Genomic DNA, 26,386 nt, shown 5'->3' with positions numbered 1-26,386 from the left:
ATAGACTGGATTACTGTCATGCAATTTCTACTGGCCTTCCAAAGCAACCTATTGTCAAACTTCAATTCATTCAGAATGCCACAGCCAGACATTTAACTAGATCCAGGATGAGGGAACACATCACTCCCATCCTTGCTACTCTGCAATGGCTTCCAGTATCTTTTAGAATTGATTTTAAAGCTCTTTATGGTCTCGGACCGGAGTACGTCATGGAATTGCTTTCGTTTGATAATACTGCTCGAGCTGTCGGGTCTTCTCCCGCCTGTCTTTAAATTTAAACAATTTCCCTCAAGAGACAATTGCTCATATTTAAACTATCTCCCTCAAGAGACAATTGCTCATATTTAAACTATCTCCCTCAAAAGGTAATTGGCAGGTCAGCCTTTTTTGAACTACTCTTGCAAAATTTATCATCTAAAACCATAAGTTGACATTTACAACTCAGTTGACATTTTTAAACACCAGCTCAAAACCTATTTATTTAATCTTGCTTTTAACTAACGTCATTTTGTCTTTTATTTTCACTTTTTTAAAAACTGTACTTTCATGTTTGTAATTTTACCCCATTGCGAAGCTCTTTGAACTACATTGTTAGTATGAAAAGTGATCTACAACCACAATTATTATTATTATTAGGAGCAGCACGGTAGCGTAGTGGTTAGCAAGACACTTTGGAGCACAAGTGACCCGGGTTCAATTCCCGCTGCTGCCTGGAAGGAGTTTGTACATTCTCCCCTGACCGCGTGGGCTTCCTCCGGGTGACCGTAAGATATAGGAGCAGAATTAGCCTTTTGGTGGTCCGGTCTCCTCCGTAGTCCAAAGATGTACTGGTTGGTAGGTTAAATGGTTATTGTAAATTGTCCTGTGATTAGGCTAGGGTTAAGTCTGGGGAGACTGCTGGGCAGTGAGGCTTGATGGGCATCTCAATAAACAGATAATATTACTACCTATTACTATTAGTGTTAGGAGCTAACTGTTAGAAATGAATAAGGAGGTCAAAAGGATTCCCAAAATGCCTTTCGAGGGTTACATTCAGAAATTCTGTCTGATCCCCAAACAAGGACAATGCAACAATCGATAGTCATCATTATGCGCCGTGATGTACGATGTGGGTGATCATGGTCTTTCCGTGACCAATCGTTCTTGGCAAATTTTTCTACAGAAGTGGTTTGCCATTGTGTCCTTCTAGGCAGTGTAAGACACTCCCGCCCCCCCACCGATTATCGGTACTCTTCAGAGATTGTCTGCCTGGCGTCAGTGGTCGCGTAACCAGGACTTGTGATCTGCACCGGCTGCTTGTACGACTGTCCACCACCTGTTCCCAGGGCTTCGCATGACCCTGATCAGAGCTTGCCGAAGGGTGACCTGCAGGCTAGCAGAGGGAAGGAGTGCCTTATACCACCTTTAGTCGAGGCCAATCTGCACCGCACCACACATAAATGATATTATTCCAAGTGGCTCAGATGTGAAGAGTGGGGGAGAAGGGCTTTGGGGGAAGTGATTTAACTCTGAATGGATTGGACTGGCATGGTCTGCACTCCCACCTGGCTCCTGAGTTAGCCCACTGACCACCTCCCCCCCCCCCATACAGGACAACCAACGCCCAGAGCCCCGCCCAGCATTCGGTACTCACAAGTGACCCGGAAGTGGAACAGCACCGAGATGTTCGGACTCCGCTCCATCTGTGCAGAAAGATAAACAAGCGGGTGAGGACAGTGGAACCCGTGGGTTAGAAACTGCACGGTTGCTACTGACAATACCAGCCCCGTAAAAGACTCCACAATGTCTCGGCTGGAACACTAATATTACCCCCAAAATACTCTGCAAGAGGCAAGGTTTTCAAACACATTAAAAACGCTAGGGCGGAGTTTGTCTCCCTACCGGTCTGCAGGTGACAATACCTGTTGTGTATTGCTCCTATATTGGCCAAAGGAACCCCCAGATGCCAACTTCAGGGAGCATCCAGGACATCTTCAATGAACGATGCCTTCAAAAAAGTGGCGTCCATTGTCAAGGACCCCCACCACCCAGGACATGCCCTCTTCTCATTGTTACCATCAGGAAGGAGGTACAGGAGCCTGAAGGCACACACTCAGTGATTCAGGAACAGCTTCTTCCCCTCCGCCATCTGATTTCTGAATGGACGATAAAACCAAGGACACTACCTCAATTTAAAAAATGTATTATTTCTGTTCCGTATTACTCTAAATCTAATTATTTAATACACATATACTTAATGTAATTTATCTATTACTTATTTTTTCTTTCTATATTCTGTATGGCATTGAACTGCTAATGCTGAGTTAACAAAAGATAAAGGCTTAGACTGCTCTGAGGTGAGTATTTTAGATCATAGGGAGCCGACCGAGACCATTCAGTCCATCGAGCCTGCTCTGCCATTCCATCATGGCCGACGTACTATCCCTCTCAATCTCCTTATTTCATCAATTTTAACTGGTGCTCCCTCCTGAAGCAACGCCAACCCGAGAGACCGTAATTTACCCGCTTGGTGCACAGGAGTCCTGCTTGGAAGCCATCACATCGGCGAAGCAGAGGGAAGGCGGACCCCGGGTGAACAGGACTTGGTGGTACTTTTGGATGGGCAAATTAGTCTGGCTTCCACCTCTAGTCTCAGTCACATTTAGCTTCTGCTAACTTACCGAGCTATCAGTCGCCCGGATGTAGGTGACAGAGAGCAGGATCCGCGTTGGAAAAGGAGATACTGGCACTATGATTAGTTCGGGTTACAACCGAAACTAGTCCTTCTCAACAAGTCCACACCAGCAACAGCGTGCCCACTTAAGCGCAACGCCTTTTCTTCTTCCTGCTTTCCCCCCGGAAATCTGCGTCAGGGAGTGGGAGGGATGCCTAAAGATTTTTGATTTTGATTTTTGGGAATGCCTTCTCCAGAAACACTTAAAGGGTTTCGGAGCGATACAGTCGGTACTTAATGCAGAGCCCAAAGTGAGCCTTGCTGTATTGGGGTGGCACGGCAGTTAGCAAAACGCTTTGGACCCAGGTTCAATTCCCGCCGCTGCCTGTAAGGAGTTTGTACGTTCTCCCCGTGTCCGCGTGGAGTTCTTGTGGGTGTTCCAGTTTCCTCCCACAGTCCAAAGACCTACCGGTTGGTAGGTTGATTGGTCATTGTAAATCGTCCCAAGATTAGGCGCCAGTTAAAATCGGGGGATTGCCAAGGAAGGCCTATTCCATGCCGTTTGTTTTTCAATCAGCGGAGAATCGGACGCAGTAGGGACCCCCTCCTCCCCCAGCCCCCGCGGTAGAGACACTTACGAAGTCTACGCGGTCCTCAGCCAGCCAGTGGAAGCACTTGAGGAAGAGCAGCAGGGTGAAGATGGCCACAAAGCGCGGGCTGAAGTCGTCCCTGAAGACGGTGAAGGCCAGGCATGTCTCAGTCACAGCGTACCAGGAGCGCTCGATCAAATGCTGGAAACAGAGGGGGGAAGAAAAGAGCCCAATTTTAAATTAATCACGCACTATGGTTCTGATGAAGCAAATCTAGCTGGCTGGAACTCGCTTCCTCACCTAAAAGCATCAGAAGAACAAATTCAGCTTTGGGAAGGGAAGGGTAACAAAACAAGTGATCCTGGAATCTGGTCAGTGTACGGGTGTTGAAGCTCGCAAAATGCTGGAGGAACTCAGCAGGCCTGCCAGCAGGAATGGACAGGAATAAACAGAAACAAGAGAAAATCTGCAGATGCTGGAAATCCAAATGATACACAAAACACTGGAGGAACTCAGCAGGCCTGCCAGCATCTGTGGAAAAGAGTACAGTCAACGTTTCCGGCCGAGACCCTTGGGCAGGACTGGACAGAAAAAAAAAAGATGGGGAGTAGATTTAAAAGATGGAAGGGGGGAGGGGAGAGAGAAACACAAACTGATAGGAGAAACTGGGAGGGAGAGGATGTAAAGATCTGGGAAGCTGATTGGTGAAAGAGATACAGGGTTGGAGAAGGCCATGGAAGAAAGGAAAAGGGAGGGGGGCACCAGAGCGAGGTGATGGGCAGGCAAGGAGATAGGTGAGAGGGAAAAGAGGATGGGTAATAGTGAAGGGGGGGGGGGGGGGGGAAACATTACCGGAAGTTCGAGAAATCGATGTTCATGCTATCAGGTTGGAAGCTACCCAGATGGAATACAAGGTGTTGCTCCTCCAGCCCAAGTGTGGCCTCATCACGACAGTAGAGGCCATAGACTGACATATCGGAATGGGAAGTGGAATTAAAACGGGCGGCTACTGGAACAACCCACGTTTTCTGGCAGACGGAATGCAGTTGCTCGACAAAACGGTCTCACCGATGTGCAAGAGGCCACACCAGGCGCACCGGACACAGTACATGATCCCAACAGACTCACAGGTGAAGTGTCGCCTCTCCTGGAAGGACTGTTTGGGACCCTGAATGGTAGTGAGGGAGGAGGGGGAGCGGGAAGTGTGGCACTTGTTCTATTTCCAAGGATAAGTGCCAGGAGGGGTATCAGTGGGGAGGGACGAATTGACAAGGGAATCGCGAAAGGAGCAATCCCTGAGATAAGCATCAGGGAGGGAGGGAGGGAAAGACATGCTTGGTGGTGGGATCCCGTTGGAGGTGGCGGAAGTTCGGGAATAAACAGACGATGTTTCGGCCTGAGACTTTTTTTTGTCAGGACTGGAAAAGGGATGCAGCTTTTCTTGTCCTAACGAAGGACTTTTTAAGGCCAAGATTAACTGTTTATTTCCCTCCATGGAGGCTGCCTGACTTGCTGAGTTTTAATTTAGAGGTACAGCGTGGTAAAAGGTCCATTCAGCCCAACAAGACTGTGCTGTCCAATTACACCCATGTGACCAGTTAACCTACTAACCTGTACGTCTTTGGAACGTGGGAAGAAAGCTGGAGAACACAGGAAATCCACGCAGTCATGGGGGGTGGAAAACTTACAAACTCCTTACACATGGCCCTGGAATTGAACCCGGGCCGCTGGTGCCGGAATAGCCTTTTGACAAACGCTACGTGACTGAGCCATCGCGAGCTCTGCCAGGATTTTGTGTGCGTTGCTCTAGATTTCCAGAATTTAACATCTGCTGGACGATGCTGAGGATGTTCTACGAGGGTGTGGTGGCCAGTGCTATCATGTTTGCTGTTGTGTGCTGGGGCAGCAGGCTGAGGGTAGCAGACACCAATAGAATCAACAAACTCATTCGTAAGGCCAGTGATGTTGTGGGGGTGGAACTGGACTCTCTGACGGTGGTGTCTGAAAAGAGGATGCTGTCCAAGTTGCATGCCATCTTGGACAATGTCTCCCATCCACTCCATAATGTACTGGTTAGGCACAGGAGTACGTTCAGCCAGAGACTCATTCCACTGAGATGCAACACTGAGCATCATAGGAAGTCATTCCTGCCTGTGGCCATCAAACTTTACAATTCCTCCCTCGGAGTGTCAGACACCCTAAGCCAATAGGCTGGTCCTGGACTTATTTCCACTTGGCATGATTAACTTATTATTTAATTATTTATGGTTTTATATTGCTATATTTATTCACTATTCTTGGTTGGTGCAACTGTAACGAAACCCGATTTCCCTCGGGATCAATAAAGTACGTCTGTCTGTCTGTCACTTGCGTTTAGAAACAAGGCCTGGACCAGGTACTGGAGGAACTCTGGAACGTCTGTGGATGTGGCTCGAGCATCGAGACCCTGGACGCAGGGCTGTCGCCCTGAAAGGCCGACCATCTCTTCGCCTCCACAGTCACAGCCTGACCCACTGAGCTGGAATCCAGATTCCAGCGTCTCTGCAGCTGGGATCGTGCTGTTCTCTTTGCCGGTGTGAGAAGCCTTTGAACGCCACAGGAGAGATTATGCTCAATAACCCTCCTTGTACTTTCTATCACTCCCTCCCTCGTGCTCAGCCAGCTTCCCAGTGAGATTTTCTTTCGCGGCTCGACCGCTCTCTGTTAAAGTGTGTTGCACATTTCATCGCTCCCTGGTCTTCAGCTTTCAAAGCTTTAAGATCGGACTTATCAGCCACCAACAGCAGCGCAGGAGTCCCTCTCACTCACGTCTGCGGTTGCACACCCTTAACTCACTAACCATCTGGGAGGAACTGTTTTAAAACAAAAACAGTAAACAAGCAGCCAGCAACAGGAAGCTTCCTCCGCTGACGATTCCCAGTAACAGCTCGACGTGCCAGAGATCACATTCGAGAGCAAGGACGACATGCGTTAAAGTATGCTCTGGAGTCAAGGTACATTGCAAATATTAATTTCACCAGCAACCAATCTTCGGACCTGAACGTGGATTGTAGATTGAATTTACAATGTAGCTCTGAACCAATATTTTTCCCCAGAGCTGACTGCAAGCCAGACAATGTTGATCAATATTCAGTTAGGGTGTCCGGAGTACGAGTGCGAAGGAGGTGGTGTGGCAAATCTATGTGTAATTCAAAGGAAGCATTGCAGCTATGGAATTGTCCTGCTGTTAACTTTGATCCTTAATGTATAAAAGTGTCGTGTACCGGGTCAGGGAGGCCTCTTCCTCCGATACGATGCCTGCTGCTCGTTTTTGTTGATAAAACGTTTCTACATCTATGATAGTGTGTCTCTGGTGACTGTTTACGTTATAACACGTACATTGAAGGAGACAGCAAAGTGGCCGTTTACGTTAATGACCTCCGAGGATGTGCTGGGTGAGGGGGGCAGCATGCAAGTGTGGCCACACTTCCCTCATTAACTTGCACATCTTTGGAACGTGGGAGGAAACACGCGCGTTCACAGGTGGAGCGTACAAACTCCTTGCAGACTGCGGCCGGTGGCACTGCGGCAGCGTTACTCTAACGCCGCGACACCCCGTTGCAGTCACTTCGCACCTATCTAGATGGGATGGACTTTGAACATTTTAGCTCCTGAGGCTTGAGGCAATAATATTCCTCTACGTCCCTCCGAGGTATAGGGTTGAGACCTGGACTCCCCTTTAGAGAAGTACTGCAGACAAGCAGGCCCTTCAGCCCATCTAATCCATCCCGAAACAGCCTATCCCCACTGGGGCCACAGCCCTCCATACCCCTACCATCCACACTTCCGTTAAACATTGAAATGGAGCTCGCGCGCACCACTTCTGCTGGCAGCTCAAAGACATGAAGAAGTTTCCTTTTAACTTTTCACCTTTCACCCTTAACCCATGACCTCTTGTTATAGTCCCACCCAACCTTAGTGGAAAAAGCCAGCTTGCATTTACCCTATCTAGACCCCTCCATTTTGTAACACTTCTATCAAACTTCCTCCAACTCTCCGAGGAACAAAGTCCTAACCTATTCGATCTTTCCTTTTCACTCAGGTCTTCCAGACCCAGCAACAACCTGCTGAATTTTCTCTGTACTCTGTCAATCTTATTGACATCTTTCGTTTGTACCACCTTTTGAGTGTGGAAGTTCAGTCAGGCAAGCATTAAGATAACAAGCCGACAGTGTTCAGACACTGTGCCATCTCCCAGGCTGAACACAGCCCTTGAAAGCCTAACTCTCCTTTGTACAGTTTCTCTGTTCCAGCCTGGGAACATCTAACATTCCAAGACAAGACGCAGGCTACAAATCAACTCCTTCAACAGGACCACAAACTTGTTGTTGGGTTGGGGGCCTGCATGCCTTAGTGAACCAGAGAGCTCTGCTGGCTGGGGTCCGGGCTTTGCGTTTTGGCTCCTGGTAGGGTCACCCAGGTCGAAGGAGAGAGGTCAGACTAAGAGCGGCCCACCAGTCCTCTGGGTTTGGGGCTCACAACCCTGACTGGCAAAACAAAACTGTCACTGAAATAGCAATGAAGATTCCTTCTGTACCTGAGTGCTCCTGAATCTTGCGTAGTAGTGAAAATCGAGAGGAAGTTCTGAACATTCTGCCAGAGATAGAGGACATAAACACCAGCGGCATAACAGGCAAGCACGGAAACTCTGAGGCATTGTTGGCCACTGTCGTTTCTACTGGCTTTTAACACTATTATTATACTGTGATGGTTATGCAAATAATGAATTCACACAAGGAAGCACAAGATCTCCATCAGTCAGTACCTACGTCCGACTAGGCAACTTCGGAATCAAAATGTCCTCTGCACGCTGATTGATCTTTCACTGACCCTGTTTACAGTTACTATTCTATAAATTTGCTGAGTATGCCTGCAAGAAAATTAATCTCAGGGTTGTATGTGGTAACATACACGTACCCTGATAATAAGATTTACTTTGAACTATACAGACCTCGGCCTTGACCCTGCCTTGTGCAGCTGGATCCTGGACTTCCTATCTGATTGCCAGCAGATTGTAAGAGTGGGCTCCCTCACCTCCAACCTTCTGACTCTCAATACAGGAGCCCCTCAGGGCTGCGTACCGAGTCCCTTCCTTAACCCCCTGTATACCAATGACTGTATTGCTACCCACAGCTCCAATCTGCTAATTAAATTTGCAGACGACACTACTCTGATTGGCCTTATCTCAAACAATAATGAGGGGACCTACAGGGAAGAAATCATCTCTCTCCCACAGTGGTGTCAAGAAAACAACCTCTCCCTCAATGTCGCAAAAACAAAGGAGCTGGTTATGGACTACAGGAGGAATGGTGACGGGCTAACCCCTATTGACATCAATGGATCTGGGGTTGAGAGGGTAAACAGCTTCAAGTTCCTCGGCATCCACATCACCGAGGATCTCACGTGGTCTGTACACACTGGCTGTGTGGTGAAAAAGGCACAACAGCTCCTCTTTCACCTCAGATGGTTGAGGAAGTTTGGTGTGGGTCCCCAAGTCCTAAGAACTTTCTACAGGGTTGAGAGTATCCTGACTGGCTGCATCACTGCCTGGTACAGGAACTGTACCTCCCTCAATCGCAGGACTCTGCAGAGAGTGGTGCTGACAGCCCAGCACATCTGTAGATGTGAACTTCCCACTATTCAGGACATTTACAGAGACAGGTGTGTAAAAAGGGCCTGAAGGATCATTGGGGACCCGAGTCACCCCAACCACAAACTGTTCCAGCTGCTACCATCTGGGAAACAGTACTGCAGGATATAAGCCAGGACCAACAGGCTCCGGGACAGCTTCTTCCACCAGGCTGTCAGACTGATGAACTCATGCTGATTTGAGAGTACTCTCTATTACATCCACTGTTCTATTTGTTATAAATTACTGTGATTGCACATTTAGATGGAGACGTAACACAAATATTTTTACTTCTCTCATATGTGGAGGATTGAAGAAATAAAGTCAATTCAATTCAGACGCAGGAGCAGGGCCAACTTGCATCCACCGTTCCCCATCTGGCTCCCCTTAAAGAAGGGTTTCAAAGGTACATTCAATGTCAGAGGAATGTATACAATATACATCCTGAAATTCTTTTCCTTCGTAACTGTCCACAAAAACAGAGGAGTGCCCCAAAGAATGAACGACAGTTAAATGTCAAACCCCAAAGTCCCCCCATCTGCCCTCCCTTCCGCATGTAAGTGGCAGCAAGCAACATTTCACCCTTCACCCATGTCCTTGAGTTGTGTCATCCCACCCAACCTCAGTGGAACAAGCCAGCTTGCATTTACCCCATTCTACCCCTCTCAAATCTCCCCCCCAGTCTTCTATGTTCCCAGGGAATAAAGCCCCAACCTAGTCAACCTTTCCTTATAGTTCAGGCCCTCGAGTCCAAGCAACATAGAACAGTACAACACAGGCCCTTCGGCCCACAACACTGTGCCAACCTCGATCTACTCCCAATATCTTTCTGATCTCCTGCACGGTCCTTCAGTTCTCCATCACCCATGTGCTGATCTCCGTGCCCTGAATGCATCTGGAACTTGCCTCTAACACCACCCCTCCCTTACAATTGCCTTCTCCTGACAGGGGTTGCAGAATTACAGCTGGAGCAGCTGTTTTAACTCTGCCGTGGACGGTCCCAGAGGAGGGCAGCTGCACAAGGGGCAAGTGACCCCGTCCTGTAAAAACCCAGAGCTACAGAAAAGCCGACAGAAGCTCCGGAGACCTCGTCCCTGGGAGAGGAAAGACCGGCCCGGGACAGAGGACTCTGGCAACTGCCCCAGCTGGGGTAAGGAATTGTTCTAATTTTATAAACCAGACCATATAAACCAATAAAAATGATCAGACTCGGCCATCTGATAAACATTTAAACAGGGACACAAGGAAGCTGGGAATGATAAGGAAGTTGGTGGGGGGGGGGGGGGCCGGGGGTGCAGTGGCTAGCACTACTCTCCCTGTCCTGTGTGTATCTGTGATACTCTTTACAGTCCCCGCGTTAAAATGCTGGAGTGACACAGTAGTAGAATGTATATTGTATCACTGTGACACAGTAGGACCGAGATGAGGAGAAACTTCTTCAAACAGAGAGTGGTGAATCTGTGGAATTCTCTGCCACAGGAAACAGTTGAGGCCGGTTCATTGGCTATATTTAAGAGAGAGTTAGATATGGCCCTTGTGGCTAAAGGGATCGGGGGTATGGAGAGAAAGCAGGTACAGGGTTCTGAGTTGGATGTTTATGGGCAGATGTTAGGAACCATCTGGGGAATGAACGGTCCATGCCAGAAGGGGGCAGACTGTACCAGCGACCCGGGTTCATCTCACACCGCTGCCTGCGAGGAGTTTGCACGTTCTCTCCCCCCCCCGTGACCGCGCGAGTTTCCTCCCACAGCCCACCCGCAACTGGCAGGTTAATCGGACATTGTAAACTGCCCCGTGATTGGTCTCGGATTAAATCGGGCGGCTGGGGGGGGGGGGTGACAGAAGAGAAGGGAGTGGAGACTCCAGGAGCAATGCCGGCGGTGTGGGGCAGGGGCGAGAGGAAGTAGCTGATGCAGATTCCGCTCAGCACCAGAACCCGGCTGCACAGGATGCAAGATGCTCTCTCCTTCCCTAAAGGGGGCTGGACCCCATGGTGAAACAAGAATCAGTACTATACACACAAAATGCTGGAGGAGCTCGGCAAGCCGGGCAGCATCGCGGGTGGGTAACAGTCGATGTTTCACGCCAAGACCCTACATCAGGACTGGCAAAAAACAGATGGACAGAAGGTAGGGGCAGGACAGAATACAGGGTAACGGGTGATAGGTGAAACTGGGAGGAGGTAAAATGAAGAGCTGGGAAAATGATTAGTAAAAGAGACAGAGCTGGCAAAGGGGGAGTCTGACAGGAGACCAGGGAAGAAAGGGAAGGGGGAGGAGCACCAGAGGGAGGTGATGGGCAGGTGAGGAGATGAGGTGAGAGAGGGAAATGGGAATGGGGAATGGTGAAGGAGAGCAGGGCAGTTACTAGAAGTTCAAGAAATCGATGTTCATGCCATCAGGTTGGAGGCTATCCAGACGGAATAGAAGATGTTGCTCCTCCAACCTGAGTGTGGCCTCATCGCGACAATGGAGGAGACCACGGACTGAAACGCCAGAACGGGAGCGGAAGGTGGAATTAAAATGGGTGGCCAGCGGGAGATCCCACTTCTTCGGGCAGATGGAGCGGAGGTGCTTGGCGAAGCTGTCTCCCAATCTGCGTCGATATAGGGGAGGCCACTCTGGAAGAACCAGATACCCCAACGGACTCGCCAATGAAGTGTCACCTCATCTGGAAGGACTGTTTGGGGCCCTGAACGGTAGTGAGGGAGGAGGGGTGGCACTGTTCCGCTTGCAAGCAGGGAGATCAGTGGGGAGGGAGGAGTGGACGAGGGAGTCACATAGGGAGTACGCTAATCCTTGTGGAAAGCTGAAAGTTGCGGGGTGGGGGTGCTGATAGGAGAGGGAAAGATTTGCTTGACGGTGGGATCCTGTTGCAGATGGCAGAAGTTATGGAGAATTATGCGCTGGACGAAGAGGCTGCTGGGGGTGGTGGGCGAGGTCAGAGAAACCCTATCCCTGGAGGGGTGGTGGGCGAGGTCAGAGAAACCCTACCCCTGGAGGGGTGGATAGGGGAGGTCAGAGAAACCCTATCCCTGGAGGGGTGGATGGGGGAAGGTCAGAGAAACCCTACCCCTGGAGGGGTGGATGGGGGAGGTCAGAGAAACCCTATCCCTGGAGGGGTGGATGGGGGAGGTCAGAGAAACCCTACCCCTGGAGGGGTGGATGGGTGAGGTCAGAGAAACCCTACCCCTGGAGGGGTGGATGGGCGAGGTCAGAGAAACCCTATCCCTGGAGGGGTGGATGGGGGAGGTCAGAGAAACCCTACCACTGGAGGGGTGGATGGGGGAGGTCAGAGAAACCCTACCACTGGAGGGGTGGATGGGTGAGGTCAGAGAAACCCTACCCCTGGAGGGATGGTAGGCGAGGTCAGAGAAAACCTACCCCTGGAGGGGTGGTAGGCGAGGTCAGAGAAACCCTACCCCTGGAGGGGTGGTAGGGGAGGTCAGAGAAACCCTATCCCGGGAGGGGTGGATGTGCGAGGTCAGAGAAACCCTATCCCTGGAGGGGTGGATGGGTGAGGTCAGAGAAACCCTATCCCTGGAGGGGTGGATGGGCGAGGTCAGAGAAACCCTATCCCTGGAGGGGTGGATGGGCGAGGTCAGAGAAACCCTACCCCTGGAGGGGTGGATGGGGGAGGTCAGAGAAACCCTACCCCTGGAGGGGTGGATGGGGGAGGTCAGAGAAACCCTATCCCTGGAGGGGTGGATGGGCGAGGTCAGAGAAACCCTACCCCTGGAGGGGTGGATGGGCGAGGGCGGCGTTGATGGCGGAGGAAGGGAAGCTCCTTTTTCTGGAGGAGGACGACATCTCATCAGTTCTGGACTGAAAAGCCTCAAAGTGAGAGCAGATGCGGTGGAGACGGAGGAATTTAGAGAAGGGGATGGCATTTTTGCAAGTGACTGTGGGATGAGGTAGTTGTGAGAATCAGTGGCTTCGTAAAAGATACCAGTAGATAGACCGCCTCTGGAGTTAGAGACAGATCTCCAGCGGTCCGGGAAGCATCTGTGGTGGGGAATGAACAGTTGACATTACGGGCTGAGTCTTTCAGGCACGACTGGGAGGGGATGGGGGCAGGGCGAAAGAGAGGCTGTATTCCCCCTCCCCCTCCCCCCCAACTTGCCAATATCCTGTAGCATTTTGTGGGTGCAATTCAGAGTTCTCCTTGGGCAGTCTCTGTGTTGGGGATGTGAGGTTGCACTGCCGCAGATTCTAAAGCGGTTGATTGGGGCCGTGGACCAGATCGGCAGCTGGAAATGATGTTATTACGAGGAGAGCGCCACCAAAAAGGAAGGCTCGGTCATTTCTCCATGAGGACGTTGGATTGCACTTCAGAATTGTCGTCGTCCTTGCGGTTTCACTCTATGCTCATTCGTATTTTATATAATCACCAATCGATATGGAGTTTTTAAAGTGCTTTTTCCAATACTTTTCAGGAAACATCTTGGGGTTTTGGTTCGGGTTGAAGTTTATCCATAATCATCTGAGGTGGAAGAGGTACTGATGGGTTTTGTGAGCTATCACATTTATGCACAAACGAGATTCTGCTGGGAGAGGGACGGTGATTCTGCAGATGCTGTAAGAGGGAGGGGGTGGAACACACACAAAATGCTGGAGGAACAGCAGGCCAGGCAGCATCAGTGGATTGTGGCGGGTGGGTGTGGAAATAAACAGTCGATGGTTCAGGACTGAAGAGAAAGGGGAAAGGAGCCAGAATCTGAAGGTGGAGGGGAAGGGGTATAAGCTGGCAGGTGAGGGGTGGGGGGGAAGGAAAGTGGGTGGGAGAGGAAGAGCTGAAGTGAGAAGCTGGGAGGTGACAGGCGGAAGAGGTAAAGAGCAGAAGAATCGGATAGGAGTGGAGATCGTGGGACAAGTCATTCAAGCCCACGACACTGAGCCAATCCTGAGCTAATTTACTGATGTTTTTCCTCTCAGAAGGACCTCAGATCCGGTCCAGAGCTCCAGGCAGTAACAGGGTACCCCCAACACACACACCAGGACACTGAGCAGCCTCACCTCCATCTCTGCAGCACGCAGCTGCCCGAAGAACACCTTTCGCATGAACTTGCCGACCAGGAAGACCAAGACGAACGCCTGGATGTACAGAACCTGTCCGAGGAAGGAGAACAAGATCCGTCAGCTCATCGGGGAGGGAAGGTCACTTGTTACCGCTACTCCAGTTACTCTATCACCATCCCTCACCCTCCTAAAATAAGCCCAGACAACTGGTCACTCTTGCCCAGTTCAAATCACTCTCGTCTGTAGGCTACAGGTTCAAGCTCTGCAGATCACAAATCTCTAACCCATGCTTCCAAAGCAGAGTCAATAATCAGAATCAGGTTCACTATCACTGACTTTTTTTTGTGCGCCACACTCTGCCAGAGCCTCAGCGACCATTGATTTATTCAAGCAGCTGCCTTAAGGAAAGATTCTGTGAGTGGTTCCCCACGTCCTTCTCACAGCGCAGTTTTCTTATTCTTTACGAGGATGAGTTGCGAGTGTGACACTCAACCCGGCACGGACGGAAAGCGTGTCCGGGAGCGGCCCGGCTGGATTCAAACTCGGGAACCTTCGCTCCGGAGTCCGGCGCTGATGTCACTGCGCCACCAGCCGGCCTATACCGACATACGTTGTGAAATTTGTTGTTTTGCAGCAACGTATGAAATATACTATAAATTAAAATTTAAGCATACCATGGATTCTGGTTATCAGTCCACTGGTTAATCTGGGAAGCCGCTTACCTCAAAGAACAAAAACTAATCAAGAAAATAGCCGGATTTCATCAGGGACATTCAGGAGACACTTAAGATAGGTACATGGATGGCAGAGAAAAAAAAATGGAGGGCCATACAAGAGGGTAGGGTTGGATGGATCTTGTAGATTAAAAGGTTGGCACAACATCATGGACTGAAGGATCTGCACTGCTCCATGTTCTGTAACATTTTACAGATGTAAAATTCTTCTCCTACGTCTTACAGTCTCAAACTACTAATTTTACTCCTGGGATTAAAGAAGAACGATAGCCTATTTACTGAAGGTGCAGGTTAGCCTGTAAACGTACGGCCCGCAGTCTCTGGAACGAATCCTCACAGTTGCAACACGTCAGCTTGCACCCTTTGTTGACAAGTTCCCCGCCTTCCTGCTATTGTTGCACCGACGGAGACCAGCGACACTGGCTCGGCGCCAGGATCCGCAAAGACTGCACAAAATTCTGATCGCTTTTGCAGGGTTTCTCTCCGCTCTGGCTCAACTCCTGGTGCCATGGCCCAGGAGGGGGAGAGGGGAGAGCAGAAATGATAGAAGACAGGAGTACACCTACTTTACTATAAACCACGAGGTTCATTTTCAGGTATGTCCGAGAAAATAAAACACAACAGAATCATGAACTGCATTGAAAATCTGAAAAAATGTGCAAAAGACAACTTGGGAAAATATTTAAAAAATGAATAAATACTGAGAATACGAGTCGTAGAGCTCTTGAAAGTGAATCTGCGGGTTATGAAATTACGAACACGAGAAAATCTGCAGGAATCCAGGGCAACACCAACAAAATGCTGGATGAACTCAGCGGATTGGGTAGCATCTGTGAGAAGGAATAAACAGTCGATGCTCCGGGCTGGCGCTCTTTTTCAGGTTCCTGATGGAGGGTCTCAGCCCAAAACGTCGACCCTTTTCCATCGGTGCTGCCCGGGCTGCCGAGTTCCTGCCAGCATTTTGGGTGTGTCGTTGGTTCTGGAGTCAGTTCAGTGTTGAGTTGAGCGAGTTTATCCGTGTTGGCCCAGGAGCCAGATGGTCGAAGGGTAATTACCGTTCCTGAGGCTGGTGGTGTGGGCCCCAAGGCTCCGGTACCTCTTGCCTGACGGCAGCAGTGAGAAGTAAGCATGGCCTGAATTGTGGGGTCCTCGATCGCTGCTTTCTTGTGTCAGGGTTCCTTGTAGACGTGCTCAGCGGCAGAGAGGGCTTTGCCTGTGATGGACTGGGCTGTGTTGAAAGGCCTCGATAGAGTGGATATGGAGAGGCTGTTTCCTATGGTGGGGGAGTCCAAGACCAGAGGGGACAGCCTCAGATTAGAGGGACATCCATTTAGAAAGGAGATGAGAAGGAATTTCTTCAGCATGAATCTGTAGAATTTATGGCGGAAGCTTCATCATTAAATATACTTGTGGCAGGGATGGATAGATTCTCGATTAGCCAGGGCATGAAGGGTTATGGGATGGAAGCAAATGGAGCAAAATGGCGGTGTTGACACGATGGGCCGATTCTGCTCCTGCATCTTACAGACGTTTTCGTTCCTGCACCGGTGTCCCTGTACCACGCCGTGACGCCACCAGTCAGATACTCTCTACTATGCATCGCTAAAAGTCTGCCGAAGTTTTTGGTGGCGTGCTGAATCTTTGCAAATTGAAAAAGGAGAGGGACAGGAGTCCGAAGATCCACAGTCAACAGTACGGGAACAGCCTTTTTCCCCTTGGCCCAATTCCTGAATGGTCGATCAGCACCATCTTTTTTTGCTTGGACTACGTGTTTGTAATTAGTGGTTTTCTGTCTTTCCACCGTTCTTCCTCCACAAAGCCAATCTGATTCTGAGCTCCAATTTGCCCGTCTTTAAAGTGGAGGTCGCTGGGTTCCCGAGTCACCCATCTCCAGTCTCTCTCCATTGAGATTACTGTCCATGTTTCCGTTTCTCTTGCAGAAGTGTACGACCTCACACTTGCTCACACCCGCCTGGTTTTCAGCTGGTTGAGTGGTGGTGCAACAGCAGGACCAAGGAATTGGCTCTGGACCTCCGGAAGGGGAAGGAGAGACTCGATGGGACGAATGGCCTAATTCTGCTCCTATATCTCATGGTTTGCATGCCCTCAAGAAGTCCATTTCATCAAGGCTACAGGTGAACTGTGATGAAGAGGCCCTTGATAAATCAGTTGATAGGCTGCATCATTAAAACTGACCACATCGCGTGGGCCATGTGGTTATACTTAGCCAATGAAAACAGAGAAAGGTGATAAACCGTTAGTTTAGCTGCTGTACTGTTTTCTGTCAGTGAGTGTGAAAAATACACAAGTTTGTTAAAGAGTATAAATCTTATAGAAAATATTATTTAAAATAAACTTATTTCCAACACCCAAGGTGCCTGACATTTCTCCAGCTTTGCAGTTCCAATTATTCCAACTCCAGGATCTGCACACACCAATTTAGTTCAGCCGGTTATTGCATTCCCTGCTCGCAATCTGCACATTGCGGATCCACCAATTCCATTTCAGCTTGATACTCTGCTCAGTATCAGGGATTCCCTAATAGGAGAGCGGGTGTGGGTGGGGAGGTTCGAGCAAGAGCTACAGGTGATAGCTCCAGGTGCAACAGTACAGGCCCTTCAGTCCACGACATGGTACCGACCTACTCTCAGATCAATCTAATTCTTCCTTCTGACGTTGCTCTCTGTTTTTCTACCATCCATGTGCCTATCTAACAGTCTTTTAAATGTTCCTAATGTGTCTCCCTCTATCACCGCCCCTAATCAGGTGGTCCAGGCACCTAATGCTGTAATTAAAAAAAGTACACTTGGCTCTGACATCACCCTTTACTTTCAACCAATCACCTTAAAATTGCGCCCTCTCGAATTAACTATCTTCACCCGGGAGGGAAATGTGAACTGTTCATTCTAATTATGCCTCTTACCTAGTAGACCTCTCACCCTCCTTCACTCCAAAGAGAAAAGCACGAGCTCAGTCAACCTACCTCATAAAGCATGCTCACTAATCAAGGCAGCATCCTGGTGAATCGCCTCTGCGCCCCCTCTAAAGCTTCCACATCCCTCCTAATGAGGCAAACAGAACTGAACACAATATTCTAAGTGTGTTCTAGCCAGGGTTTTACAGAGCTGCAACATTACTTCTTGGCTCTGGAACGTTGAAGGCCAACACACCATAAACCGTCTTAATCACACATCCAATTGTGCGGCAACTTTGAGGGATCCATCGATGTGAACCCCAATATCCTAGTTCCTCCACAGTGCTACGAATCCCGCCATTGACTCTCTACTTTGCCTATACACAAGTATATAAAAAGGAAAATGGAATGCGCAATCTCATGTTGTAGTTGCCGAGGAAGTACAGGGCAGGCAGACAAATGAAGTGAACGGTCCACGGGGTAGATAAGGAGATCAAGAGTTCGTCTTTCAATGTATTAGAGGTCTGTAGGAGGCCATCGAGTCAGAAGGTGCTCCATAGTATCCAGGACATCTTCAAGGAGCGATGCCTCGGGAAGGCAGCGCCCATCATCAAGGAGCCCCACCACCCAGGTCGTGCCTTGCTCTCACTTCTACCGCCAGGAAGGACGTACAGAAACCTGAACACACACACACTCTCACTCCCTCTCTCTTCAGGAACAGCTTCTTCCCCTCTGTCATCCCATTTCTGAATGGACATTGAACTAACAAACACTACCTCACTACTACAACGGGGATGGTGCCGGAGGTTTGGCGTGTTGCTCACGTGGTTCCATTGTTTAAAAAAGGGTTCTAAGAGTAAACCTAGCAATTATAGGCCTGTCAGTTTGACGTCAGTGGTGGGTAAATTAATGGAAAGTATTCTTAGAGATGGTATATATAATTATCTGGAGAGACAGGGTCTGATTAGGAATAGTCAACATGGATTTGTGTGTGGAAGGTCAGGTTTGACAAATCTTATTGAATTTTTTGAAGAGGTTACGAGGAAAGTTGACGAGGGTAAGGCAGTGGACGTTGTCTATATGGACTTCAGTAAGGCCTTTGACAAGGTTCTGCACGGAAGGTTCAATCGTTAGGTATTAATATGAAGTAGTAAAATGGATTCAACAGTGGCTGGATGGGAGATGCCAGAGAGTAGTGGTGGATAACTGTTTGTCAGGTTGGAGGCCGGTGACTAGTGGTGTGCCTCAGGGATCTGTACTGAGTCCAATGTTGTTTGTCATATGCATTAATGATCTGGATGATGGGATGGTAAATTGGATTAGTAAGTATGCAGATGATACTAAGATAGGTGGCGTTGTGGATAACAAAGTAAGTTTTCAGTTTGCAGAGAGATTTAGGCCAGTTTGAAGAGTGGGCTGAAAGATGGCAGATGGAGTTTAATGCTGTTAAGTGTGAGGTGCTACATTTTGGTAGGAATAATCCAAATAGGACATGCATGGTAAATGGTAGGGCATTGAAGAATGCCGTAGAACAGAGTGATCTAGGAATAATGGTGCATAGCTCCATGAAGGCGGAATCTCATGTGGATAGGGTGGTGAAGAAAGCTTTTGGTATGTTGGCCTTTATAAATCAGAGCATTGAGTTGGGACTTAATGTTAAAATTGTACAAGGCATTGGTGAGGCCAAATTTGGAGTATTGTGTACAGTTCTGGTCACCAAATTATAGGAAAGATGTCAACAAAATAGAGAGAGTACAGAGAAGATTTACTAGAATGTTACCTGGGTTTCAGCACCTAAGTTGCAGAGAAAGGTTGAGCAAGTTAGGTCTTTATTCTTTGGAGTGTAGAAGGTTGAGGGGGGACTTGATAGAGGTATTTAAAATTATGAGGGGGATAGATAGAGTTGATGTGGATAGGCTTTTTCCATTGAGAGTAGGGGAGATTCAAACAAGAGGACATGAGTTGAGACTTAGGGGGCAAAGTTTAAGGGTAACATGAGGGGGAATTTCTTTACTCAGAGAGTGGTAGCTGTGTGGAATGAGCTTCCAGTAGAAGTGGTAGAGGCAGGTTCTGCATTGTCATTTAAAGCAAAATTGGATAGGTATAATGGACAGGAAAGGAATGGAGGGTTATGTGCTGAGTGCGGGTCAGTGGGACTAGGTGAGAGTAAGCATTCGGCACGGACTGGAAGGGCCGAGATGGCCTGTTTCCATGCTGTAATTGTTATATGGTTATACTTCATTTCTGTTTTTGTATGACTTATTAAATAAAATTCAACTACTATATATACACAGATTATATACACACACACACACGCTGTTATTGTTCAGCATCTGTGGAAAAGAGAAAACAGTCAACAGACCCTTCGGCGTGATCTCGGCCCGAAGCGTCGACTGTTGACTCTTTTCCATAGATGCTGCCTGGCCTGCTGAGTTCCTCCAGCATTTTGTGCGTGTTGCTCAGATTCCCGCATCCCAGATTTCCCTGTACCCAACACTTTGATTTACGAAGGCTAACGCTCCAAAAGCTTTCTTTACAATTCTACCTACCTGTGGTGATGCCAGTTTCAAGAATTACAGACTGGCATTTCCCTCAATCCACAGTGCCCCACCATTCGCTGACACTGTCCCACATTAAGTTCCATCTTTCCAGCTGGTCCAGATCCCACTGCACTCTTTGTCCATTGTACCCCGAACCTCGCACGTCATTCGAGAGCAGGGAAAGTTGTGCAATGTTTACTCCTCACCAACAGTGATAACAGCTGGCCAGCGTCACAAGATTTTGAATGCAAACTGTTTGCCAGGTATTCACATTACCACAGTACAAAGCTTTGCTCAAACAAGTGTCGGCCATCAAGTCTGTGAAAGGCTAGCTTTTTCGGCTATAACACTGCATCTTTTATGTCGTGCATTTCGCACAGTAGCGTCTTGATCAAGAGCTCCAGAGTCAGATGATAACAACTCCAGCAAACCCCCCCCCCCCCCCCACACCACCTTGCTCACATCCCCCAGTACTCACCGCCATACTGGGGCTAGACTTGGTGAGGTACACCACTGTGGGGTAGAACTGACGCTTCAGGTAGTAGGCGTGGGTGATCACCGTGGTGGTGAGCACCAGGCTGGTGGCCGTGGCCAACATCGATCGGACCATCTCGTTCCTTGCCGCAGGAAACAGCTTGCTGGGAGATCGCCGGGGACTCCAGTCCCCGGAACCAGACAGCAGCAGAAATTAAACCAGCTCTTTCACGGCTGTCCACCGCAGGTTCCTTGGCAAGTCCCACCACAGGCGAGTCTGGTCTTGCTGAGCCTCCTCAGCTGGGGTAACAGAACTACAAAAGAAAGACAGAGAGATTATGCACACCAGAAAGATGAAAATTTCTGCAGATGTAATGTGAAGAGTATTCTGGCTGGCTGTACCACGGTCTGCTATGGGGGGGGGGGGGGTCTACTGTTCACGATCGAAGCTGCAGAGATTTATAAAATTAGCCAGCTCCCCCATGGGTATTAGCCTCCATATTATCCATGACATCTTCAAGGAGCAATGCTTCAAAAAGGCAGCATCTATCATTAAGGACACCCATCACCCAGGACATGCCCTCTTCTCATTATTACTGCCAGGTAGGAAGCACAGAAGCCTGAAGGCACACACTCAACAATTCAAGAACAACTTCTTTCCCCTCTGCCATCCGATTTCTGAATTGACATTGCACCCATGAACACTACCTCAATACTAGTTTTGAGTTAAAAAAAGTTTAGGACTTTTTCTTAAATTCTTTTTTTGCACTACTTATTTAAGTCTTAAATATATATATATATATAGCCACTGTAATTCAGTTTTTAATCTACACTCATCATGCATTGCGTTGTACTGCTGCTGCAAAGTTAACAAATTTCACGCCATATGTTCGATAATATAAATGCCTAGAGCTGTCCTCGGGAGATGGGAATGGGGACAGAACCAGTAACGATACTTAACTGGGCAAAGCAGGTGGAAATTATATGCAATGGAGATTGCATTGTGTGAAATCACACTCAACGCTTTTGGAACAGCTTGCCATCAGATTTCAGAACCCAACGAACCACCACCTCACTATTTTTGAGGTCCTTTCGCACTACATACGTAATTTCACTGTGTCTTGTAACTTCCAGCATATTTAATGCATTTGTACACTTGCAATGCTACTGCGACACTGTAACTTCGGGATCAATAACGTTATCTATCTACCACTACACAAAATATTTCATGACGTACTATATGTCGGTATTTATACGTCTAACTCTGCTTTGGAATAGCGCACGAAACTGGAGTAATTCACTGGGGCGGAGGGATTTATGGTCATTATTACATCAGCTGAAGGGTAAAGGAGGGGTCTGAAGTACCAAGTTAACATTTATAGTCGCAGCCACGTATCTCTCAGGTGTAAGTGCCAGGAATATTAAAAATGGACAGTGCATTTACAGGCATCAATTAACATAACTTAACACACCGCGAAGAAATGTTGTTAAGGGAACTAGGAGATGGGATTGCTATTCGAACAGACCCCACCCCCTCCCCAATTCTCACTCTCTGCACATCTCTAATTCCACTCGGGCATAGAACCCTCTCCATCCCCCACACCCAGCAGTCAAAGAACCCCCCACCGTTCCCCGACCCCTACCCCAACCCCAGTCCTTCACGCCCGGACCTCACCTGACCGACTCCCCCAACCTCAGAAGAGGTAAGAAATACCCTCAGACACCTCACTTCCGGCCCAGCGTTGTCCGTCGCTTTTCTGCTTCCCCCCTTCGACGTCAGGGGAATTTCCCCCCACCCCCCGTTTTCTTCCTTCAGAATCCGCCCTCTTCGGCTCCCCAACCCCCGGACAAACGGTCCCACCCCCTCGGAACGGGATGCCTCGGACCACCCCTGGAGGCAGATGCTGTTACCTGCGGACACCCCTCCGCCCCCGTTTCCTCGGCCACTCGGTCCCACTTCCTTCTAACTTTGCGCCGCGGCTCCCCTCCCCCTCCGGGCACCGAGTCCGTGGCCTCTTCCCATTGGCCGTACCGCCATTATCGCCGGACATCTCCACCCAATCAAAAGGCAGCGCTCCCGGCGCCCGACCTCGGCCCGCGGCCAATCAAAACGCAGGACCTGCTGCAGCCCCACGTGGGCCATACCCAATCGGAACCCGGCGTGTGGTAATAAACGCGTCTCGACGATTAAAATAAGATATTTCCGGTAGCCTGGTTAAGACATCACACACGCTCATATATTTTTAAAAAATCACTGATATTATTGTGAAAGCCTCATTTCCACAGATCGACTATTGACAGCCGGGGAAGGGTCTTCCCTTGGAAATGACGCCAGCGCTCGTGGCTTGGGCGGGGCGGGCGGGCGGGCGGGCGGGGAGGGGGTGGCGCACGGCGATTGGGCGCGGCGCCGCTGACGTGGGCGGGACGTCCAGCCATTGATAAAGCGGGGCGGGCTGCGCATGCGCCGTCAAGTGTGGCTATTTGCCTCCCCTCAGGTGAGCGGACGGCCAGGTGATGGCGGCGGCAGCAGCAGCATCAGCATCGGCCTGTTGGGGAGGGTGGGCAGTCCTGAGGGCTCAGTTTGTCAGGTAGAGGGGTAGAAAGGGGCTGGACCCCCCTTGAGGGGGTTGACAGGTAGTGTTACCTGACAAGTCTCTCCCATTTCCGGGGGGGGGGGGTAAAAAGTGAGATAGAAACTCCTCATTAGTTTTTCCTCTATGGACATGCCTGATCTAAGTATGCAACTAACATTGCCTAACAACACACACAAAATGCTGGTGGACCGCAGCAGGCCAGGCAGCATCTATAGGGAGAAGCACTGTCGACGTTTCAGGCTGAGACCCTTCGTCAGGACTAACCGAAAGGAGAGATACTAAGAGATTTGAAAGTAGTGGGGGGGGGGGGGGAATGATAGGAGGGTGAGGGGGGCGGGGTGAAGCTGAGAGCCGGGAAGGTGTTTGATGAAAGTAATACAGAGCTGGAGAAGGGAAAGGATCATGGGATGGGAGGCCTTGGGAGAAAGAAAGGGGGTGAAGCACCAGAGGGAGGTGGAGAACAGGCAGAGAGAGAGAGAGAGAAAAAACAACTGAATATGTCAGGGATCGGGTAAGAAGGGGAGGAGGGGCATTAATGGAAATTAGAGAAGTCAATGTTCATGCCATCAGGTTGGAGGCTGACCTCCAACCTGAGTGTGGCTTCATCTTGACAGTAAGGAGGCCATGGATAGACATATCAGAATGGGAATGGGACACGGAATTAAAATGTGTGGCCACTTGGAGATCCTGCTTTCTCTGGCGGACCGAGAGCAGGTGTTCAGCGAAACGGTCTCCCAGTCTGCGTCGGGTCTCACCAATATATAAAAGGCCACACCGGGAGCACCGGACGCAGTATACCACACCAGCGGACTCACAGGTGAAGTGTCGCCTCACCTGGAAGGACTGTTTGGGGCCCTGAATGGTGGTGAGGGAGGAAGTGTAAGGGCAGGTGTAGCACTTGTTCCGTTTACAAGGATAAGTGCCAGGAGGGAGATCGGTGGGAAGGGATGGGGGGGACGAGTGGACAAGGGAGTCGCATAGGGAGCGATCCCTGCGGAAAGCAGAATGTGCTTGGTAGTGGGATCCCATTGGAGGTGGCGGATGTTAGAGAATTATACATTGGACCTGGAGGCTGGTGGGGTGGTAGGTGAGGACAAGGGGAACCCTATCCTGAGTGGGGTGGCGGGCGGATGGGGTGAGGGCAAATGTGCAGGAAATGGAAGAGATGCATTTGAGAGCAGAGTTGATGGTGGAAGAAGGGAAGCCCCTTTGTTTAAAAAAAAGGGAAGACATCTCCTTCATCCTGGAATGAAAAGCCTCATCCTGAGAGCAGATGCGGCGGAGACGGAGGAATTGTGAGAAGGGAATAGCATTTTTGCAAGAGATAGGGTGGGAAGAGGAATAGTCCAGGTAGCTGTGAGAGTCTGTAGGCTTGTAGTAGATATCAGTAGATAGGCTGTCTCCAGAGAAAGAGATAGAGAGATCAAGAAAGGGGAGGGAGGTGTCGGAAATGGAAATTTGAGGGCAGGGTGAAAGTTAATGAAGTCAACGAGCTCAGCATGCATGCAGGAGGCAGTGCCAATGCAGTCGTCGATGTAGTGAAGGAAAAGAGGGGGACGGATACCCGTATAGACTTGGAACATGGACTGTTCCACATAGCCAACAAAAAGGCAGGCATAACTGGGACCCATGCGGCTGCCCATGGCTACACCCTTGGTTTGGAGGAAGTGGGAGGAGCCAAAGGAGAAATTATTGAGAGTAAGAACTAATTCCGCTAGACGGAGGAGAATGGTGGTAGAGGGGAATTGGTTGGGTCTGGAGTCCAAAAAGAAGTGAAGAGCTTTGAGACCATCCTGGAGGGGGATGGAGGTATATAGTGAAAATAAGGTGGTGGGGTCCAGGGAACTTAAAATCATTGAAAAAATTAAAAGCGTGAGGTGTCATGAACGTAGGTGGGAAGAGACTGAATAGGGGGGGGGGATAAGACAGTGTCAAGGTATGCAGAAATGAGCTCGTTGGGGCAGGAGCAAGCTGAGACAATAGGTCTACCTGGACAGGCAGGTTTGTGGATCTTGGGTAAGAGGTAGAAACGGGAAGTGCGGGGTGTGGAACTATGAGGTTGGTGGCAGTGGATGGGAGATCCCCAGAGCTGATAAGGTTGGTGATTGTATAGGAGACAGCTGCCTGATGCTCTCTTAGGGGTAGGGTCATGATCAAGGGGTAAATAAGAGAGTTGTCGCTGTGCCTCGGCCAGGCAGAGGTCAGTACACCAGACAACACAGCTCCCCCATTATCAGCGGGTTTTATAGTGTGAGAAGTGTCACGAACATGGGTGGGAAGAGATTGATCTTTTCTGTTCTCAGGATGAGGCTTTTCATTCCACGACGAAGGAGATTTCTTCCTTTCTTAGACAAAGGGGCTTCCCTTCTTCCACCATCAACTCTGCTCTCAAACGCATCTCTCCCATTTCCCGCACATCTGCCCTCACCCCATCCGCCTGCCACCCCACTCGGGATAGGGTTCTCCTTGTCCTCACCTACCACCCCACCAGCCTCCAGGTCCAACGTATAATTCTCTGTAACTTCTGCCACCTTCAAGGGGATCCCACTACCAAGCACATCCTTCCCTCCCCCCCCCCCCCCCCCCCCCGCTTTTCCGCAGGGATCCCTATGCGACTCCCTTGTCCACTCGTCCCCCCCATCCCTTCCCACCGATCTCCCTCCTGGCACTTATCCTTGTAAACGGAACAAGTGCTACACCTGCCCTTACACTTCCTCCCTCACCACCATTCAGGGCCCCAAACAGTCCTTCCAGGTGAGGTGACACTTCACCTGTGAGTCGGCTGGTGTGGTGTACTGCGTCAGGTGTGGCCTTTTATATATTGGTGAGACCCGACGCAGACTGGGAGACCATTTCGCTGAACACCTACGCTCGGTCCGTCAGAAAAAGCAGGATCTCCCAGTGGCCACACATTCCCATTCTGATATGTCTATCCATGGCCTCCTCTACTGTCAAGATGAATCCAAACTCAGGTTGGAGGAACAACACCTTATATACCGGCTGGGTAGCCTCCAACCTGATGGCATGAACATTGACTTCTCTAACTTCCGTTAATGCCCCTCCTCCCCTTCTTTCCCCATCCCTGACATACTTAATTGTTTTTTCTCTCTCTCTCTCTGCCCATTACTCTGCCTGTTCTCCATCTCCCTCTGGTACTTCCCCCCCTCCCCCTTTCTTTCTCCCTGGGCCTCCCTTCCCATG

The 26,386-nt window shown here is 49.6% G+C and overlaps 2 protein-coding genes and 1 long non-coding RNA gene across 6 annotated transcripts in view; 2 read left to right on the top strand and 1 right to left on the bottom strand.

Annotated features, from left to right (window-relative positions):
* Positions 1-22,644, bottom strand: part of syvn1 (synovial apoptosis inhibitor 1, synoviolin) — a 58,850-nt gene extending 36,206 nt beyond the window's left edge. Inside the window, exons 1-5 of one of the 3 annotated variants that reach the window (XM_073031260.1) lie at positions 22,624-22,644; positions 20,596-20,905; positions 13,927-14,019; positions 3,292-3,444; positions 1,634-1,682 (exon numbers count right to left, since the gene is read on the bottom strand). In XM_073031260.1, the coding sequence (XP_072887361.1) occupies positions 1,634-1,682; positions 3,292-3,444; positions 13,927-14,019; positions 20,596-20,727 (427 nt within the window). In that variant the 5' untranslated portion in view covers positions 20,728-20,905; positions 22,624-22,644. The other 2 variants (XM_073031258.1, XM_073031259.1) reach the window with 2 other exon arrangements.
* Positions 6,154-16,976, top strand: LOC140717648 (uncharacterized). 2 transcript variants are annotated; one of them, XR_012096582.1, is made up of 4 exons: positions 6,162-6,236; positions 9,220-9,317; positions 9,860-10,061; positions 16,604-16,976. It is a non-coding gene; the product is annotated as an uncharacterized lncRNA (long non-coding RNA). The 2 variants fall into 2 exon arrangements; XR_012096581.1 differs by lacking the exon at positions 9,220-9,317 and having other exon boundaries at positions 6,154-6,236.
* A 421-nt stretch (positions 22,645-23,065) lies between the features above and the next one.
* The window catches only part of LOC140717465 (speedy protein 1-A-like), an 84,662-nt gene continuing 81,341 nt past the window's right edge, over positions 23,066-26,386 (top strand). Inside the window, exon 1 of the mRNA XM_073031046.1 lies at positions 23,066-23,086. The gene's annotated coding sequence lies outside the window, so the exon portion shown is untranslated. The remainder of the gene's footprint in view (positions 23,087-26,386) is intronic.

This window comes from Hemitrygon akajei, chromosome 28 (genome assembly GCF_048418815.1).
Source record: "Hemitrygon akajei chromosome 28, sHemAka1.3, whole genome shotgun sequence".
Taxonomy (NCBI): domain Eukaryota; kingdom Metazoa; phylum Chordata; class Chondrichthyes; order Myliobatiformes; family Dasyatidae; genus Hemitrygon; species Hemitrygon akajei.
This window is presented reverse-complemented; position numbering and strand designations above follow the sequence as displayed.